Source organism: Dermochelys coriacea, chromosome 7 (assembly GCF_009764565.3).
Source record: "Dermochelys coriacea isolate rDerCor1 chromosome 7, rDerCor1.pri.v4, whole genome shotgun sequence".
Lineage (NCBI taxonomy): Eukaryota > Metazoa > Chordata > Testudines > Dermochelyidae > Dermochelys > Dermochelys coriacea.
Window position 1 is genome coordinate 27382261 of NC_050074.1, and position 19235 is coordinate 27401495.

Sequence of the window (19235 nt, forward strand, 5' to 3'; positions counted from 1 at the left end):
ATGTCAACAGGTGGGGGAATCGGATGCAGCCGGCAGTGAAAGAGGATAGCCCCAGCTATAAGGGCGGGAGACACTCACTGAGGGACAACAGGTGGCTCCTCCATCCTTTGGAGTCTTTGGCACCCATTAGTCAGTTGGGGGGAAAGGACCAGCATCCCACAGTTCCAGCAATTTAACCTGGAGCAGGAGCCAGGTGGAGCCTCTTTTGGCTCTGTTCCAGCAGGCAATGTCTATACAGGGCCACAATGGATAAATATAGGAAGACTTGCCCATAGGAGAGATTTCTTCTGAACTATCAGGTGTCACTTTTGAAATGCAGGAGGCAGGATAATTCCCGCTAACCTATTCCATGCTGCAGAAAGACATTTTCTTTATAATGAGGAAAATAACCACCGAAGGCAGTTGAGGAATTTTATAGACAAATGATAAAAGTACTATTGAGTGACCTTGTGTTTACTGATGATGTTGTCCTGCTCAGTTCAACACAATGCTTAATGGAAGAAAAGACCCAGTTTTTGGCAGACACAGGAAAACAAGTTGGTTTGTTCATCAACCATGGGAAGACAAAATATATGGCTACCAATGTTTCAAAAGCAATCATCTGAGTTTACAGGGAAACATTAGAAGAAATAAATCTACTTGTCTGGGAAGCAAGATGTGCTACGATGGTGGCACCATGCCAGATGTCAAACATTGAATATCAAAAAGGGCAAACAACTTTCAGAAATTTGAAAAGAATTGGAAAAGTAGCATAAATGGCACTGATACAAAAATATAATTTTTTAACAAAAACATCATGTCTGTCCTCTATGGAGCAGAGTCATGCAAATCCACAACAACAATTGATAAGAAGTTAAACTCATTCCAAAGCAATGCCTATTGAAGATTTTCAGAGTCCATTGGAAAGAGTTTATGACAATATCAGAAATTGTAAATGGATCACACCAGAGCTTTAAGCTTCAAACATAGCAAGAAGACATATTTAGGACACAGTTTAAGGAAGCCACCAACATGACTTCCACATCAAGTGATAACACAGACACCAGCTGGAGAGAGAAAAAAGAGGGCCACCTAGAGAAACATTACATAGAACAATAGAGAAAGAAGCTAAATCCATCAGCATAACATTCAGAAGCCTGACCAGACCAAAATTGCTGGATGACCTATGCCCCTGAGGGTGTGGGGAAGAAAGAATTAAAGAAAGATCACATACCTGAGATTATCAAGATATTGTATATCATATTGTATCCAGAGAAACCTATAGTTTCTTTTAATTTACAAAATAATTTGTCCTGCACAACTGTGAAGTTTAAGAATGAACTTGTTTTCCTTAGTTAAAGGCTACTAACTGTTTATAAAACTCACATCCTTTATTATTCAGAAACGATGAAAACCCAGATGCATAGGTCACATTTGCATTAAATCAATCAGACTGCACTAATTCAGTGCAATGATTTATTATTAACTGAAATAAATCTCTTCATAACTTTAAGGATTGTTCATAACAATGGCTGACTTTAAAAGTTCACTGGAACATTTTCTAGTTTTAATCAATGTTCTTAATCCAAATATTTTATTTGTCAAAAGAATTCAATATAATCATACCAGTTTCAATTATTTTGGTAATTTATTTCATAATACCTGTCAGCAAGTATGTCTCTAACAATATAGACAACAAAAAAGTTTTCCCCAGGAGTAGAGAGTTAAAGAAACCCCTACGACAATCCAGTTCCTGTTTCTCTGTTATGCTTTTGTTGGGTGCCTCAGTCTGGATGTGTCACACATGCCAGCTGGGCACATCTTGGGGGAAAACTCTGCCCCGCTGGTCTCAGACACATACCTCTGTCTCCCCCTGCTCCCCACTCCCAACCTGGAGCCCAGGGATCCAGAGGGAGAAACAGCCTGATGCTGGGTCCTGGGTCTGCACAGAGTTTCCTGCATGATGGCTCATTTCTTCAGGACGTACTGGGAACTGCAGCTGCCTTCCTCTTCCTCTCCCCCACAGCAGTGTCCTGTATTTGTGAGCTGGAGAGTTGGACTCTGCTAGCTCCAGCAGCCCCTAGTGGTGGCCAACAGCTCTGCAGCACCAATTCTGCCTGGAAAAATGAAATTCTGCGCAGAACATTAATTCTGCGCAAATTATGCATTGAGCAGTGGAGCAGAACTCCCCCAGGAGTAAATGTTTCATTGGATGTGGTGGGATTGGGGCAGGAGGAAGCATGTTCCCCATGCAACAAAATGTGAAGCCTGTTCACAATTGCAGATCCTCTATGTCTCTAGTGTCTCAGCACCCACCCTCTTCCTTAGGAACATGGTTGTATACATCCAACCCATTTAAATTCCTAACCATGTACCCTTTGACTTTTGTGGGATATGTGAGTACACATTTTTCCTGCAAATAAGTGAACAGATAATCAGTACTTCAGACACAACAGATACATTTACTTCAGCATTAAAGAGAAACACAGTAGGGCTTTGTTACTGAAAAGTTATTGAGCAATGTGCTTAGTTTTTAAGCATGTAAGCAACCTACAACTAGAGTCATTGTTATACGTGGAGAGTCAGTCCACATGTTCTAAACTACAGAATTAAAAGGTGTTTGTTCAATTATTATTATTGCTGAGGTATTTTCATTTAAATGTCGTTCACATCTCTGTACTGTAATATAAGACCAGATATAGGACACCTTCTATGCTGCAAGTTGGTAACCTTGACAATGCACAAGAGGTGTTTAGACACATGCTAATAAGAAAAATTTCCCAGTCACAAAAAGAAATAGTGCATTAAGAAAGGAATTTCCTTTTTAAGTTCACAAAGTGCCCTTTGAAATAGATTGTCATGGTCAGACATTTTATTTAGATATTAAGTATACAATGTTTCAAGCAGTTTCTCTTTGACCCACAGGGCTCATTTAATTCACTGGCTTTCGAAGCTAAGCAAATGGAATGAGAATCACAGTTAACAAACATAGATTTCTATGGCTTTGACAGTTCAATAGGCAGCCTCAGATATATTATCTGAACAAGTGACAGAGATGTCTTGGCAGGACTGAAATGCCTCTTGGCAGGATGTGACCAAGGACACAAACGTGAACTGAGAAAAGAATATAAAAATATAATGAAAAATCAAAATACTATCTTTAAGGTAATATGTTGTAAATAAGCAGCTACTATGATACTGAATCCCACGGACAAATAAAAAAGTTCCAAAATGTTTTATGTTGAAATCTTTCATCTGTTTTTAAAAATACAGGTTGGAAACTGTCCAATGGATTCGCAAAAAGAAAAGGAGGACTTGTGGCACCTTAGAGACTAACAAATTTATTTGAGCATAAGCTTTCATGAGCTACAGCTCACTTCATTGGATGCATTCAGTGGAAAATACAGTGAGGAGATTTATATACACACACAGAGAACATGAAACAATGGGTTTTATCATACACACTGCAAGGAGAGTGATCACGTAAGATGAGCTATTAACAGCAGTGGGGAGGGGGGGAAGAAGGAAAACCTTTTGTGGTGATAATCAAGGTGGACCATTTCTAGCAGTTAACAAGAACATCTGAGGAACAGTGCGGGGTGAGGTGGGGGGGAGAAATAACATGGGGAAATAGTTTTACTTTAACCACATTTGCTCCAACCCCTCAGACAGAGACAAACACCTACAAGATCTCTATCATGCATTCTTACAACTACAGTACCTACCTGCTGAAGTGAAGAAACAGATTGTCAGAGCCAGAAGAGTACCCAGAAGTCACCTACTACAGGACAGGCCCAACAAAGAAAAGAACAGAACACCACTAGCCATCACCTTCAGCCCCCAACTAAAACCTCTCCAAGGCATCATCAAGGATCTACAACCTATCCTGAAGGACAACCCATCCCTCTCACAGGTCTTGGGTGACAGGCCAGTCCTTGCTTACATACAGCCCCCCAACCTGAAGCAAATACTCACCAGCAACCACACACCACACAACAGAACCACTAACCCAGGAACCTATCCTTGTAACAAAGCCCGTTGCCAACTCTGTCCACATATCTATTCAAGGGACACCATCATAGGGCCTAATCACATCGGCCACACTATCAGAGGCTCGTTCACCTGCGCATCTACCAATGTGATATATGCCATCATGTGCCAGCAATGCCCCTCTGCCATGTACATTGTCAAACTGGACAGTCTCTATGTAAAAGAATGAATGGACATAAATCAGACTTCAAGAATTATAACATTCAAAAACCAGTTGGAGAACACTTCAATCTCTCGGTCACTCAATTACAGACCTGAGAGTGGCTATCCTTCAACAAAAAAACTTCAAAAACAGATTCCAACGAGAGACTGCTGAATTGGAATTAATTTGCAAACTGGATACAATTAATTTAAGCTTGAATAGAGACAGGGAGTGGATGGGTCATTACACAAAGTAAAACTATTTCCCCATGTTATTTCTCCCCCTCACCCCACCCCCCACTGTTCCTCAGACATTCTTGTTAACTGCTGGAAATGGCCCACCTTGATTATCACCACAAAAGGTTTTCCTCCTCCCCGTCCCCTTCCTGCTGGTAATAGCTCATCTTAAGTGATCGCTCTCCTTGCAGTATGTATGATAAAACCCATTATTTCATTTTCTCTGTGTGTGTATACAAATCTCCTCACTGTATTTTCCACTGAATGCATCCGATGAAGTGAGCTGTAGCTCACGAAAGCTTATGCTCTAATAAATTTGTTAGTCTCTAAGGTGCCACAAGTACTCCTTTTCTTTTTGCGAATACAGACTAACATGGCTGCTACTCTGAAACCTGTCCCAGGGATTGTAAGGCTAATAACTGGCAAGTAGGCACCTGTCTGCAAATTTATATATGTGCTGCATTCTTATTTCAAATTACTATTTTCTTTTCAAAACATGGCAACTTACTTCATTTCCTGCACTAGCCATTCAAAATATAATGTTATCAAAAGGTAAAGATAAAATTAGCTATACATTAACTTTAAGTTCCACCTGCATGTCAAAGGTTATCAGCTCTGTTGCATTTGGAAGGAAGAGGAAGTTATCTCACTTTACAATTGGAGGAAATTTGGCTAATACTCAGTAGAGGAATGTACAGTATGTACAGTAAATACAAAGCCTTGGCATAAACAGACTTAGCAGTTTAGATTGGATAATTCGATACATTTTATAAGGAGAGAATAAGAAAAATTTTCTGTATGGAATCAGCTACAAGTTTCATTTTTGGCTGCCTTAATAATGATCTTGAAAATATTATGTTTTTATTGGTCAGTGTCGGTAAACGTTGATTTCACTGCACACACACACAAACCAACAAAAACAAATATTTCCATTGACATATTCAAAATTTACAGCTAGGCTAAGAAAGAAAAATGGTGCTTGGGAACTTACTAGTTTGATTTAGGGATATTTACTTTTCATATGAGATGTTGACAACTTGTGTTTTAACAATTATTAAGCTTTAACTTTTTGAATCTCAAAGTCTACAGTAATTTAATATTTATTGTCTGATTCCCCCATAGTCATTCCCACAACTCTAAAAATTTAAATGGATTAAAATTTTTAAAATCCTTAAAAATAAACTAACATTATCCATTAAAGTTTAAAAAAAATTAAATAAATTCAGTTAAGCCTACTTAAGAATCTTTTTATTATCCTGCAGTTGCTCTACCTACAATACATCCCCTGACATCTATGAGGGTTCTGCATGAGCAATGACTGTAAGATCAGGCAGATTTGATTCTGGAAACCATTGTGCCAGAGGACAGCATTTCTATATCTTCTTTAGGGTCTGAAACACACATCTTTCCTACTGGAGAGAGTTTTTGTCAGTGGGCCTTTATTTATGGCTCACTGGATAAAATCCTGTGATTCACTGATATACAGATAAGAAAATAGTCATTATATTTTCACCTTTAGCAATTTTTAAAGATATCACTGAGATACAGATTTCATCCTGTATCTACAGTTTGTAAAAATAAACATTTAATGAAATTACAAAAAAAAAATCAACTAATCCAAAAACTCTAACAAATACAAAGTATAACGTAACCTTAAGAGTCATTAGTTCCATTTTACAAATAGAATTGCTACTTGGATTAGAAAATACATTTTTCACCCCATAACTCAGTATTAGTATTGCTCTAATTTATATATTATTACTTCAGTTTACAATAGGATGACCAGACAGCAAGTGTGAAAAATCAGGACAGGGGGTGTGTAATAAGAACCTATATAAGAAAAAGACTGAAAAATCGGGACTGTCCCTATAAAATCATGACATCTGGTCACCATAGTTTGCAAGTTAAAAAATAAACAAACAAAAGAACTATGCACAAACCCATTAGCAAGCCATTGAACCCCCTTTTTAAAGGACCTCAGGTCAGATTCTCATTTACACTAAGGCCACTTTACACTGTTCTGACGGCCAGGTCAGAGTCAAGGGGGTCTAATGTAAATGAAATCTTACCCCTTGAACTCCACAATGAATTCCTATTGAAGTGTGCAAAATGCTAAGCTCATCCTGCAAAGTCAATGCTCATTCAAGTCAATGTAAGTTAAAGGTGAATAGCCCATTTTTTTATCATTTCTACCACCACCAGTGAGACATGTGGGTATGACACATCTGCTGCTCAACTTGAACACAGGTCAAAACCATTCATTTATCTGTCAGATATTACCCACACGCTACAGTACACTTAGCATGGCTGCTGAAAAAGCAACTACATAAAACAGACAATGTAACATCAACTATAAGGAATAGTTGCTTTTGCCCATGGGCCTTTAAGATGAATATGGTAAAATGAATAACAACCAAAACTACTTCTGAAGGGGTGATTGTATTTTACCGCCCAACTCACTCCGGGAATCCATGTGGAGATCCTGATATATGAACAGGGAAGAAATTGGGCCTTGGTGTTTTGCTTGTTTTATGTGGCAAGCTGATTTGTTTAAAAGTAAATTAACTCCATCTGAAAAGGCAAATTATTATTTATTCTATGGAAAATTGAACTGCATATTTATTTACACATTTGAAGTAAGATTAAGTACAGCAGTTTAGTAAGCCTCTGCCAAACAACAAATGCAGAAGTGTTTTAGCAAATTGTGTTAGATCTCAAAATTGAATGGTTTTAAAATACCATTATATTTTTAATGCCTATAAATTGTACAACTCATGTTGAGTACAATCTGAATCTAAGTTGTGTTATTTATCTGATCACTGCTGAATAAGCACATTCTATGGACAAATCTTAAAATTGCTATTAAAAAACTGCACAAAGGGCTGTGTGATCTCCAAATTAACTAGAATTCCAATCTCATCTACTTGTTTCTACGTGTAAAAAGCAGCAAAAAACACTATCCCTTAAAAACAGCAACAACAACAACTTGCCTTGGTTGGCTCCCTGGTGATTTGCAATTTGGATAGCTATGTATTTCTTCCCTTATGACATGGAACATATTGGTGTACACCAGGGGCTTAGGCAGGGTTTAGTTTATTCACATTTTAGGTGGGCTATGTATACAATATAGCTGTTATTCAATGCAGTAACTCCTATGAATGTTAACAGTTATGGTGCATGCAGTATATGGCTTAAAAAGGGAAGTTTTATCTTACATAATGAAAAAGCAAACTTAATTCAAGAACACATCCCTATTCAAGAAAACACTTGTGCTTAAGTCCAACTGAAGTAAAACACATACTTAACTGCTTTCCTGAATTGGGATGGGTACAGGCATGTTTACCTGGTTTCCTGGTGAAAAATAGCAAAAATAGCAGGGCTGTCGATTAATCGCTGTTAACTCATGCGATTAACTAAAAAAAAATTAATCGCGATTAATCACAATTTTAATCGCACTCTTAAACAATAAATACCAATTGAAATTGAACAACTATTTTTGGATGTTTTTCTATATTTTCAAATATATTGATTTAAATTACTACATGGAATACAAAGTGTACAGAGCTCACTTTATGCTATTATTTTTATTACAAATATTTGCATTGTAAAAATGATAAAAAACAGTATTTTTCAATTCACCTCATTCAAGTACCATAATGCAATCTCTTTATTGTGAAAGTGCAACTTACAAATGTAGATTTTTTTTGTTACATAACTGCACTCAAAAACAAAACAATGTAAAACTTTAGAGCCTACAAGTCCACTCAATCCTACTTCTTATTCAGCCAATTGCTAAGACAAACAAGTTTGTTTACATTTAGAAGAGATAATGCTGCTGGGTTCTTATTTACAATGTCCCTTGAAAGTGAGAACAGGCATTAACATGGCACTTTTGTAGCTGGCACTGCAAGGTATTTATGTGTCAGATATGCTAAACATCCGTTTGCCCCTTCATGCTTCGGCTACCATTCCAGAGGACATGCTTCCATGCTGATGATGCTCGTTAAAAAAATAATATTTAATTATATTTTGACTGAACTCCTTGGGGGGAAAAGAGTATGTCTCCTGCTCTGTTTTACCTGCATTCTGCCATGTATTTAATATTATAGCAGTCTCGGATGATGACCCAGCACATGTTGTTCATTTTAAGAACATTTTAAGAAATCCATGTAGATTTGCTTTCAGAAGTCTTAAAAGAACAACACTCTGATGCAGAAACTATAGAACCAGAACAATCGAAAAAGAAAATCAACCTTCTGCTGGTGGCATCTGACTCAGATGATGAAAGTGAACATGTATTTGTCTGCACTGCTTTGGATTATCAAGCAGAACCCGTCATCAGCATGGATGCATGTCCTCTATAATGGTGGTTGAAGATGAAGGGACATATGAATCTTTAGCGCATCTGGCATGTAAATATCTTACAACACCGGCTACAACAGTGCCATGCAAACATCTGTTCTCATTTTCAGGTGACATTGTAAACAAGAGGCAGGCAGCATTATTTCCTGCAAACTTGTTTGTCTGAGAGAGTGGCTGAACAATAAGTAGGACTGAGTGGACTTCTAGGGTCTAAAGTTTTACACTGTTTTATTTTTGAATGCAGGTTGTTTTTTTGTACATAAGTCTACATTTGTAAGTTCAACTTTCATGATAAAGAGATTGCATTATGGTACTTGAATGAGGTGAATTGAAAAATACTATTTCTTTTATCATTTTTAGAGTGCAAATATTTGTAATAAAAATATACCATATATAAAGTGAGCACTGTACATTTTGTATTCTGTGTTGTAATTGAAATCAATATATTTGAAAATGTAGAAAGCATCCAAAATATTTAAATAAATGATATTCTATTATTTTTTAACAACATAATTAATTGCAATTAATTTTTTTAATCGCGTGATTAATCGCGATTAATTTTTTTAATCGCTTGACAGCCCTAAAAATAGCATTTTTTCTATTTACATTTCTCTTTATTTTGTACCTTAACTCTATGCACAAGAAATCCAAATGGAGATGAGCATATTTCCTCAGGATTTTGTCACCATGCAGTTAGTCTCTTAAACCCAATCCTGCTGCAATTGAAACTGATGGGAGTTCTGCCTTTCAAGTCAATAGGAGCAGGCCCAGGCCCTTGACTTGTAGCCAAGTCCAGTGTGTCATTACTGTACCTGAACAAAGTAGGAAAAGGGCCTATTTTTCAAATTAGCATGTATGTGATGTCTGCCTAATTTGCGCACACAATTTACCACAATTGCATGTGCAAATTTGGTAGCTATGCGTTCCAATGGTTCCATTTGTCTACTCACTAACAGTAACTGCATGCATGCAATTTTGAAAATACAAGACATAAATCTACTACCTAGGTAATAAGCAGAAGAGTTATTTGCTACACATACTAGAATAGGAGATCTCTCCCTGTTCATAAGTCCCTGAATTTATACCAAAATGAATGGTATATCTCTAAGTGAACCTAACAAAATTAGCAGAATTTTAATGCAAAATGCCTACAACTGTAGAAAAAATAATTAGTTTAGAAAGGAATATTTTATCAGCAGGGATATACTGCAAAGGTTTGATACTGGCATGTTTATCAAATTCTAGCACCGTAAATGTTATCTTCCTCTCTAAGTTATAATAATAAACACTTTGCACTTCTAAGAGACCTTTCATCCAAGTAGTTCAAAGCGCTTTATAAACATTAATTAAGCCTCACAATCCCCATGTGAGGTAGGCAAAGAACATAGCCAAAGCGAGAAAATAATATTGTAGTCAACTGAAATTGAGGTAGAATTTAGGTGGACAGAATTACCTGCATTAGAATTTAGTTAAGTGATTGGGGTAACACCCTATATTTGTGAATAGGGCTGTGAATTACTTAGTAAGCCCTAAATTTAATGTCTAATCTAAAAGACATCACCTCCAAACAGCATAGTGTCCCTTAAAAACCACGTTGAGGGCTTTGGGCACTGTGCAGTATTGACTCAGAGGGAAGAGTGTTGCTTACCATTGATAAATCATTATCTCTTTTAAGCAACTATTTTCAAAACTGCAGCTGCTTCTTATTCAGTGGAACATTTAACAGTCTGTCATTTGAGTTTAAAACACAACACTGTGTGCGTGTACTTGTGTATGTACAAGAAAGAAACAGCTTACTGGAAAATATGAAAACGTTTTATGTAAAAAAACAACATATTCAGTTTTGTACTCTTGTTGACAATCTCAAATGCCCCAAAAATATGGGCTGACTTGTTTTTGATTTCTGTTACAATAACAGATTAATTTAATAATCAGTGGAATATTGAATGACAAAAAATTATTGGTTGAAGCAGCCAAACCCTGACCCTAATGACATTCTTATGTTAATTCTTGTTTTCTTTTAGGCTCCTACTTTCTTAATAAAACCTATATTTTAAAAACATTTTAAACACTGCAAATTGTCCTGAAGAACTATTTCTTTCTTTATAGCAAGTTTACACATAGAAGATTATATTATATTCATATGCACACATTTAGCGCCTGATCCAAAGCCCACTGAAGTCAGTAGGCATCTTTCTGTTGATTTAAATGGGCTTTCAAACAAGCCCATAGAGTTATTTATGAGTGAACAATGTATATATTTGATGTAGTCCTTTATAATACTGGTGATTTATTTACCAGCACTTTGATTTTAATTCACATACCTAATATTCAAATTTATTTTAAAGTTTTATGCAAACAAATTACAGCCTTTAAATTGGACCCTATCACTCAGGCTCCTGAAGTCCCTTGTGAGTCAATAAGAGTTGAGAGCAAGCTATATCATGCAGGATAGTCATTTGATTCTTGCTTTGTGTATGCTCTATTCACAATCAATATTTGTGCTGAATGATTGTTTTTGTAAGTCAAATAATATTGCTTCATTTCACTAACTGGTTGACCAAAACTTTTACAAAACCGGAGAAAGGCTTGAATGAGTCACTTGTGGTACAAACTTTCTTGCAGTGGAAGACTGCAATATTTCCAGATTGAATACTTGCGTAAATATCTATGACATTTTCACTTTCCCTAAATGTTCTTGAAAGCAAAAATTGTTCATATGAATGCATGTGAAAATTAAACAAAGGAGTTGGGAATACCTCGGGAGTAAATTTGTGATGTATATTCAGCTGAATATTTGCAAATACCTTTTTACAGTAGCCACCCTGCTCTATATGTATAAATGTGTAAAATAAATACACTTATTTATAGCCTGATCCATCTCACATTAGAATCAATGGAAAGACTCCCACTGACTCTTTGGGAGCTGGATTGAAACCCTTAGCATCTAATCATATGAAGCACTGAGCACCCTCAAGTCCCACTGAAGGCAGTGGAAGTTGAGAGCACGCAGCACCCTGTAATATTGGACCCTTACTTGGAGCAAATGAGACACCACTCTTAAATTAAGAATATTGAGCAATATGCTTCCTTGTAAAAATATTTACTGTACTGAAGCCATGAAACTGAAAAATGGGTCATAAGATTTAGGCCCACAGAAGACTCTGGGTCAAATTCCTTAGCTATTCTGTGGGAAAGCTGTTATAGCAAAACATTTGGTAACCAGTGCAGAGTACAATCTTAGATGCACTTTGTAGATTGTTAATGACAGTCAGTGGGTAAACTGCATAACGAAGAGTGTTCCCATGAGAATCTAACAGTTCTTCAGGATTATTTCTCTATGGTTTGCCATTGCTTGTGGAGAAAAATAATGGGTGGCTTGAGAACAGTTGGTAACTAACGTAGATTTGGTTGTGGTGGTTTTTTGTTTTGTTTTGTTTTTTGTTCCACTGTGGAACATAAAATGTTTTTCTATGAAAATCATCTTAGCACATTATTTTTAAAATACTATAATTTTCACTAAGCTCAGTTTCCAACTCATTGCTTTCCAAGTTTTGCAGAATTATATTATTTTTTGAAAGTTATTTCCTTTGCCCTGAAATTACCTACACAGCCTGAAAATCTGGTACTGTTAAATCAATCTCTTTTTAATGGAATCAAGCCTTTTTGCAATGTTAAACAAAACGTATGTGATAAAGTAATTTGCTGTGCATGCTCTCACTAATCCTCTGAGCAATGATGATAAAGCCATACTGTTTTATTTCTACATTGTTGACGTCAAGCATAATATAGCAATATAACAATATGTGTTTGCTATGTGGGAACATAATGGCTTGATTTTCTTGAGTTTGTACTTTTCATGCAGTAGGACCTGTTGTTACAATGAAAGTGTTCTGCTGCATTAATTTATAAAATAAGACTACTTCTGTCACCAAAAGCCTTATAAAAAGAGTTGTTCTGACATGACTGCAATAGTTTCCTTATAACTAAATGATAACCAGAAATGAACCAGAAGTGAATACTCACTTTCAGCACGTTTTAAGTCTTCAAAAAGCTATGGGGTGATCAAAATGCACCTCTCAGCCCCAAGTTCTACAATATGGTTTGTAGCCGTTCTCATCCTTAATACAAAGGTGTAGCCTATAGGCTACAGGTTCCAGCATGCGATAATATGTCTTGATCCAAGTGGTCTGTACTCAGATCAATATAGAATATTAAGTTCTGAGACTTGCAATTTCTACCTTTGTTGTAAAGTTGAGTGATGTTGCAATCTTTTGTACTTTATAAAAATTAAAAAGATCTCTTAGGCTTCTGACATGTTATTAATTTGTCCCTAATTATGTTAAAAGGTGGATGCCTCTGGCATACCATCTGGCTGACCCCCCACAATAAGTGTGTGAACCAAACACTTGACATTTCACTTGCTAGCTCCGACATAACATTGGCCAAATTGCTGTGTGTGCTTCACCCTTTACAGTAAGAAAAATACATTTTTCAGATTCAGAAGTTTGTTCACTGTAACTGAAGTGCCTTCAAATGATCACTTTATAAATTATACCTCAGGGATTCACTCACTTTTTTTTTAAGATGTTCAGGTTATTACAAAGCGTGTGTGTTGAAATGGGTTGAAATGAACATTTAGAGTGAAATCCTGCAAAACACCCATTGACTTCAATTGGGCCAGGATTTCACCCTTAGTTACTAACTGCATATTGGTTTAGGATGGAGGAAGAAGGCTATAACAATTTCTGTCTGAACCAAATAAATCAAAGGTGGTAGGAATTTTGATTGCACTAGTTCTTGGTATTTCTGTGATAGAAACGATACTATTGCAAATATTAATGTGTTTTGTGACAATGATCTCTCAGTATAGGGAAAGTTAAATTAAAAAACAGAAACCATCATTAAGTATACAAAATTAATATAATCATTTGCATAAACTATATTTATGTTCAGTAACTGAGCAACATTCTAATTATAATATACTGTTAAGTGACATTTCTTATTATTGATTTAGAGAGACACTAATGCAATGAGCAAGCATATTACTTTTTGGGGGGAAAGTTGGGACGAATTAATTTTCTTTGAAGTTCTTCTTTTAACTCTTGGAAGGACTCGTCTACTATCGTAATAGTACAAACAACCAAGAGATGTCTAATATGTGCCAGACTTGTCCATTGTCAGCTCAGCTTCCCAGCGCGAAAGCTTGGGAAAAGATCTTTACTCCTCTCCCATGCTTTTCAGCTTAACAACTCCAATATGGGGAGAGTGTTGGAGAATCAAACAGAACAAACAGATACCACTGCACCAAAAGCGAGTGGAATTCCTATGTTGTTTTGCTTATAGGACAACTAACTGCCTTGACTTTTCATCTGTATGTAAATCAGTAAATAATTCTCCCTTTTTTAGGATATTGCACAAGTCTGGTCTCCAGTTGTTGACCTAAAACTTATACCACTGCAAAGAACTTCTTCATTCACTGGAAGCCTGGACCTACCCAGCATTTTCTGGTACAGTATAATATCCCTTGCTTTAATTTCAGAACATTAACCCTTTATATGACCCCTACACTACTGATAGAAATGGCATCCAGTCATTGATGGATAAGACACAATGTAAAAGCTAGAACTGCATATCCTTCAACATAAACTTAAAAATCTCAGTTTATCTGGTTTGTCACAATCCATTGTATAAAAAATTGAAAGAGCTTACTTGAAACAGTCATCACAAGCAATGTTTCCCGTGGTCTCCTTTATAGTGCGTTCAGAAACAAATGCTGGATATTCAGTATCACAAGGCTCTAGGGTTTGTTTCAATCTCTGTGCTATAGGCATATAAAAATATCTTAATGTTACTTGGGAAGAACAGGCACACAAAAACTCTCAACAATGTGAGCTACTGTACCAAACAGCTTACAGTGAATGGAAATATTACTCAGCTTCTGCCACCCTGTGATATTTCCTAGGCAGTGCAAAATGCTTTTTTTTAATTAACAAAAAACTCTTTTACTTGGGGGATGTAATTTTGCAAGACATAAACCTTATCTTAGTTATTTGTGATTTACCCTTAGCCAAGCTAGTTTTCATTTATGGACAAGATCTTTTTTTCACACTATGGATAGACTCAAGCAAAACTGGCTGCTGCTTTTATGTTTCAAGTGTACACATCTACTTTCTAATTCTCCTTAATAATTGTATTTAAACGTATTTGCTGGAGTACCCCTAATTAAGGTACTGTACATTCAATTGAAGTCAGCATATCATTTCTGTGGAGGGTGACCCTTGAGTCTTTGCATTGTCTCAGAACTCACAAAGAAAGGATGTAGGGGACAAAAAAAAAAAAAGGAAAAAAAATCTCACCAAGAAGTGATGCTCAGTTTTTGGGTGTCTTTTATTTCTGGCTTTTTCCCTCCATAACATAATAATACTTAACTTTCCATAGCACTTTTCATCCTTAGAGCCCTCAAAGTGCTTTACATGGGAGGGTAAGTATCACTATTCCCATTTTACAGTTGGGGAAACTGAGGCACACAGCAGTGACATGACTTGTTCCTAGTCAAACCACAGGACAGTGACAAAGCTGAGAATGAAATGCAGGTCTCCTTACCCCCCACTCTAGTGACTTATTCACTGGATCATATTTTACAACCTCTAGACATGTCTTCAACTAATTGCTTTCTGGGGAAACTGGCTATCAATTATGCAAGGATAGATTACACTGAACAGGCTCATGGACTCCAGAGTTTCTCCACTCAAGATCGTTTTAGAGCCAATGGTAAGCCTACTGCAGATCAGTCAGGGAATTATCGTAAAGTTGGGTTTGTAAGTCAAAGAGAGACAGTAGGATATCTCTCTCTGAACTATATTATTTTTACATGCCAAACAAAAACAAATTTTCTCATGTGCATCAAACTTAGGCAGGGTATTGTTGGAGGGAGATGAGAAGACAGGAAGAGGGGGAGATTAATATGATACGTCTCATCCTTTTGTATACAGGCACTTAGGCTCCTAAGTCATGTTAGTGGTTTTGAAAACTTTACCTCTGGCCTGCTCTACACTACAGAGTTAGGTCGATTGAAAGGCAGCTTATGGAGAGGTGTTGGAGGAATTTTTATAGTAGGGGTGCGGAGAGCTATTGAACCGAACTGTGAACCCTATGTATAGTGGAAACCACTTCAAGCCTGGGGGTGTAGCAGCACCCCCAGTTCCAGCACCTATGAGCTTACATCGATCTAACAATGTAAGTGTCTATACTACAATGGTGATCCCGCCCATGTAAGTTGCCCACTACATCAACCTAATAACCCCATCTCCATGAGAGGCATAGCACTTAAGTGGGTGCAGTTTGGGCGATGCAGTGTTTATGTTACTTACATCACCTGTTGATGAGGGATTTTTTTTTTGGGTAGGGAAAAATGCCCATGGCTGGCTGCCTCCCAGTGAGAGACTGAGGGCGGGGAGGAGAGCCCAAGCCTGTCTGACTCCTGGTAAGGTATTAAGTGTGGGGGTGGAATCCCTCACTACGAGGCGGCAAGACTCAGGCTCTCCTCACCCCCCCCCCCAATCTCTTACCGGGAGGTGGCCACAGTCCAGGCTGCCAGCCCTGGCACTAAGGCTCCCGCCACCAGGGCGGGGGTTAGAGTGTCTCCAGCTGTCAACTCTAGGGTGGGGGAGGTTCCGGCTGTCAGTGCCTCACTTCAGTTGGTGGAAGCGCTCCAGATGAGGACACGTTCCGCTGACAGAAGGAGCTAGTGTGGACATGAGAAATTGCAATAATGATTGTGGGGCTGTGCGTCAACCTAATTTAGGTCAACTTAATTTTGGAATGTAGACAAGGCCTCTGTGTCTTGCACCTATGGAACTAATCTGACACTGTTTTACAGAGTGGGAAATATCTGATCCACAGAAACCTGTGCATCATGCTTCATGAGTAAGAATTACATTTAAATAATTAAGGAGATTTGAGAATTACATTCATTTTACACTAGTCAGGAATTTATGATGGAAAAAATCTTTATAATCAAATGCGTGAAAACTAGAGGAGTGGGGGGATCACATGACACTGCAGGGTTCTGCCTCTGTTAGGGACCACTTTTTTGGGTCTGGCCACCTAGATGAGGTTAACTGGCAAGGATCTGCACCATTCCCCCCTTTCCTTCCTGTTCTCTCCATTTGAGATGGTGAATACCTGCTGCCCCTGAGTGGTTGGTGTGATCCCCACTTATGATTCTGGAGCCCTACTCCCTCATGTATCAACAGACCCAGGTTTGAATGCCTGCTCCAGAGCTAATATTTTAATTCTTCCCCCATTTCAGGATGGCACCCTTACCACCAAGCTAGGGTATTCTGGGTCTCCCAATGTCACATGCTGAAGCTGTTCAATTTTGTATAAAATACGTGATTAGTCATTGGGCCAGAGAGAACAAAGCTCTACAGTCTGGTAATTAGGCCACCCAGCTAGGATGATGGAGATCCAAGATCAAGTCCCTGTGCTAATGACCATTTAATTATTTATACAATGTGGAACAGCTTCAATAGGTGAGATTGAGAGAGATCCACCACAGAATACACTCTAGTCTGGTGGTAAGGGCACTCACCTGGAATGTGGGAGACTCAGGTCTGAATCCCTGCTCCAGAGAAGGGAACTGAACCCATGTCTTCCCTTGTCCTAGGAGAATGCCTGAACTACTAGGCTCCTGGGTATGTGGAGGAGGAGGCAACAGAATCAAACCAGGATCAAAGGAATGCAAAAGGTAAATGAAAGGTTGTGTGTGCACCCCTTGCTCCTAAACTATGCTATCAGCAACTCAGGATCTGGGCCTTGAAATGGAGAATGTTTTAATTGTTACAGTGGCAAATGACAAGTTTTTAAGATACCTAGTGTAATAAACAGTTTAATAACACTATTCTTACTAATTATCATACAGCAATTCTGAAGTATCACAAAGGATTTAAAAAAATATAAGAGCTGATCAAAACTAGAAATTTTCATTCTGCAGGAAATTCTGACATTCTGATATTTGTTTTCATTCCAAATCAGAAAAAAATAAATGGCAAGTTCCCATGAAACAAAAATGTTGACTTTTTTTTTAAAAAAAACCTGATTCCATAAAATCTAAACATTTGTTCCAGTTTGAACTTGGTTAACACTTTTATAATCTATCGTCATTTATATAGACTATAAAATAAAATAAATTTTAAAATAAAGTCATTTTTAAACAACAAAAAATCAAAGCACTCTGTTCTGACAAGGTCAAAATGGAATATTTAGACCTTATCAAAATGTGGGTTTTTTCAAGTTTTTTTCCTAAATGAAATTGTTAAATTGACATATTCCCACAGAATGTTTTGATTTTGATGAAATAGCATTTTCCAATAGAAAATAAATTACATCAGAAAATTTTTGACCAGCTTTATACAATATGTGCTATAAACAGAATGAGGCTAATGACGATGCATTAAGCTGGAATATTTTTTTGTTTTTAATTTAGAAAAGAAAAAAATATTAGAACAGGAAAAATTCATCTTGTTTTATTGTATTCTGTTTTTTGTTTAAAATCACCTTCACAAAATCATCCTTAATATTATTTATATGTCACATGCATTTTAAGTTCTGCTTTTATGCTAATACATTGTAATTTCACTGCAGTATTAAAAATACACATAAGCACACACAGAGAGAGATATGGAAAACAACTGAGTCCTAAACAATCATAATGAGGGCTGAAAGAGAATATAATATTGATGACAAACAAAAATTTACCATTAACAATATTAATATAGTAAATAAAACACTTAATGTATGTTTTAATATTAAAAGTGGAATTAAATCTAGAATGTTTTTCATTAGGGCCATAAGCACAGTTTACACTTACCTTTTGCTGTTAAATCTGAGTGCCACCAACTGCACAAATTAAATTCCACCAAGAACCTAAAGAAATGATCAAAATGTTTCATATTATTACATAGAACGTTTTCAAAATATTAGCTCTTTGTTCCATCTTTAAACTGTCGGTACGGTGATACCATTCATCCCATTTTAAATAAAAACAAACAAGAAACTGATGTTCTAGCTGCCAGCATAACTCCTGAGTTATCTTTTGCTATTGTTATATTTTCTGTAGGCTTTATCTTGCCAGTGAAAAGTTATTCTGAAATTAACACTATCAAGATATTGTAGCTACATCATTTTATAATCAAGAGCTTTTACATGAGAAAGCTCATTAAAATTCCCAGCGCATGGCAGCCCACAGCAGTTTTACAGTTGACCATTATTTATAGTTATTCTTCATCATACAGAATATTTTGATTCTCTAGTAAAAAGCCATATGGTTAGAACTTTCCTGGCCATGATACAGAAATACAAATAAAATACGTTCTTATGCTTATTCAAGGATCCTAAATAATAAAATATTATTTTACTTCTAGCAGTAGAACAGACTTGATTAACCAGTGGCTAACTAGTTT

The 19235-nt window shown here is 36.9% G+C and overlaps 1 protein-coding gene across 10 annotated transcripts in view; it reads right to left on the reverse strand.

The window, feature by feature from the left end:
• The window catches only part of CACNA2D3 (calcium voltage-gated channel auxiliary subunit alpha2delta 3), a 732114-nt gene that overhangs the window by 14381 nt on the left and 698498 nt on the right, over nucleotides 1–19235 (reverse strand). For 9 of the 10 annotated variants that reach the window (XM_038411603.2, XM_038411604.2, XM_043518751.1 and 6 more), the window contains 2 exons: nucleotides 18644–18699; nucleotides 14482–14593 (listed from right to left, as the gene is read on the reverse strand). In XM_038411603.2, coding sequence (XP_038267531.1) covers nucleotides 14482–14593; nucleotides 18644–18699 — 168 coding nt within the window. Of the gene's footprint in view, nucleotides 1–14481; nucleotides 14594–18643; nucleotides 18700–19235 lie in introns of those variants that run through there. The other variant, XR_006282707.1, reaches the window with a different exon arrangement.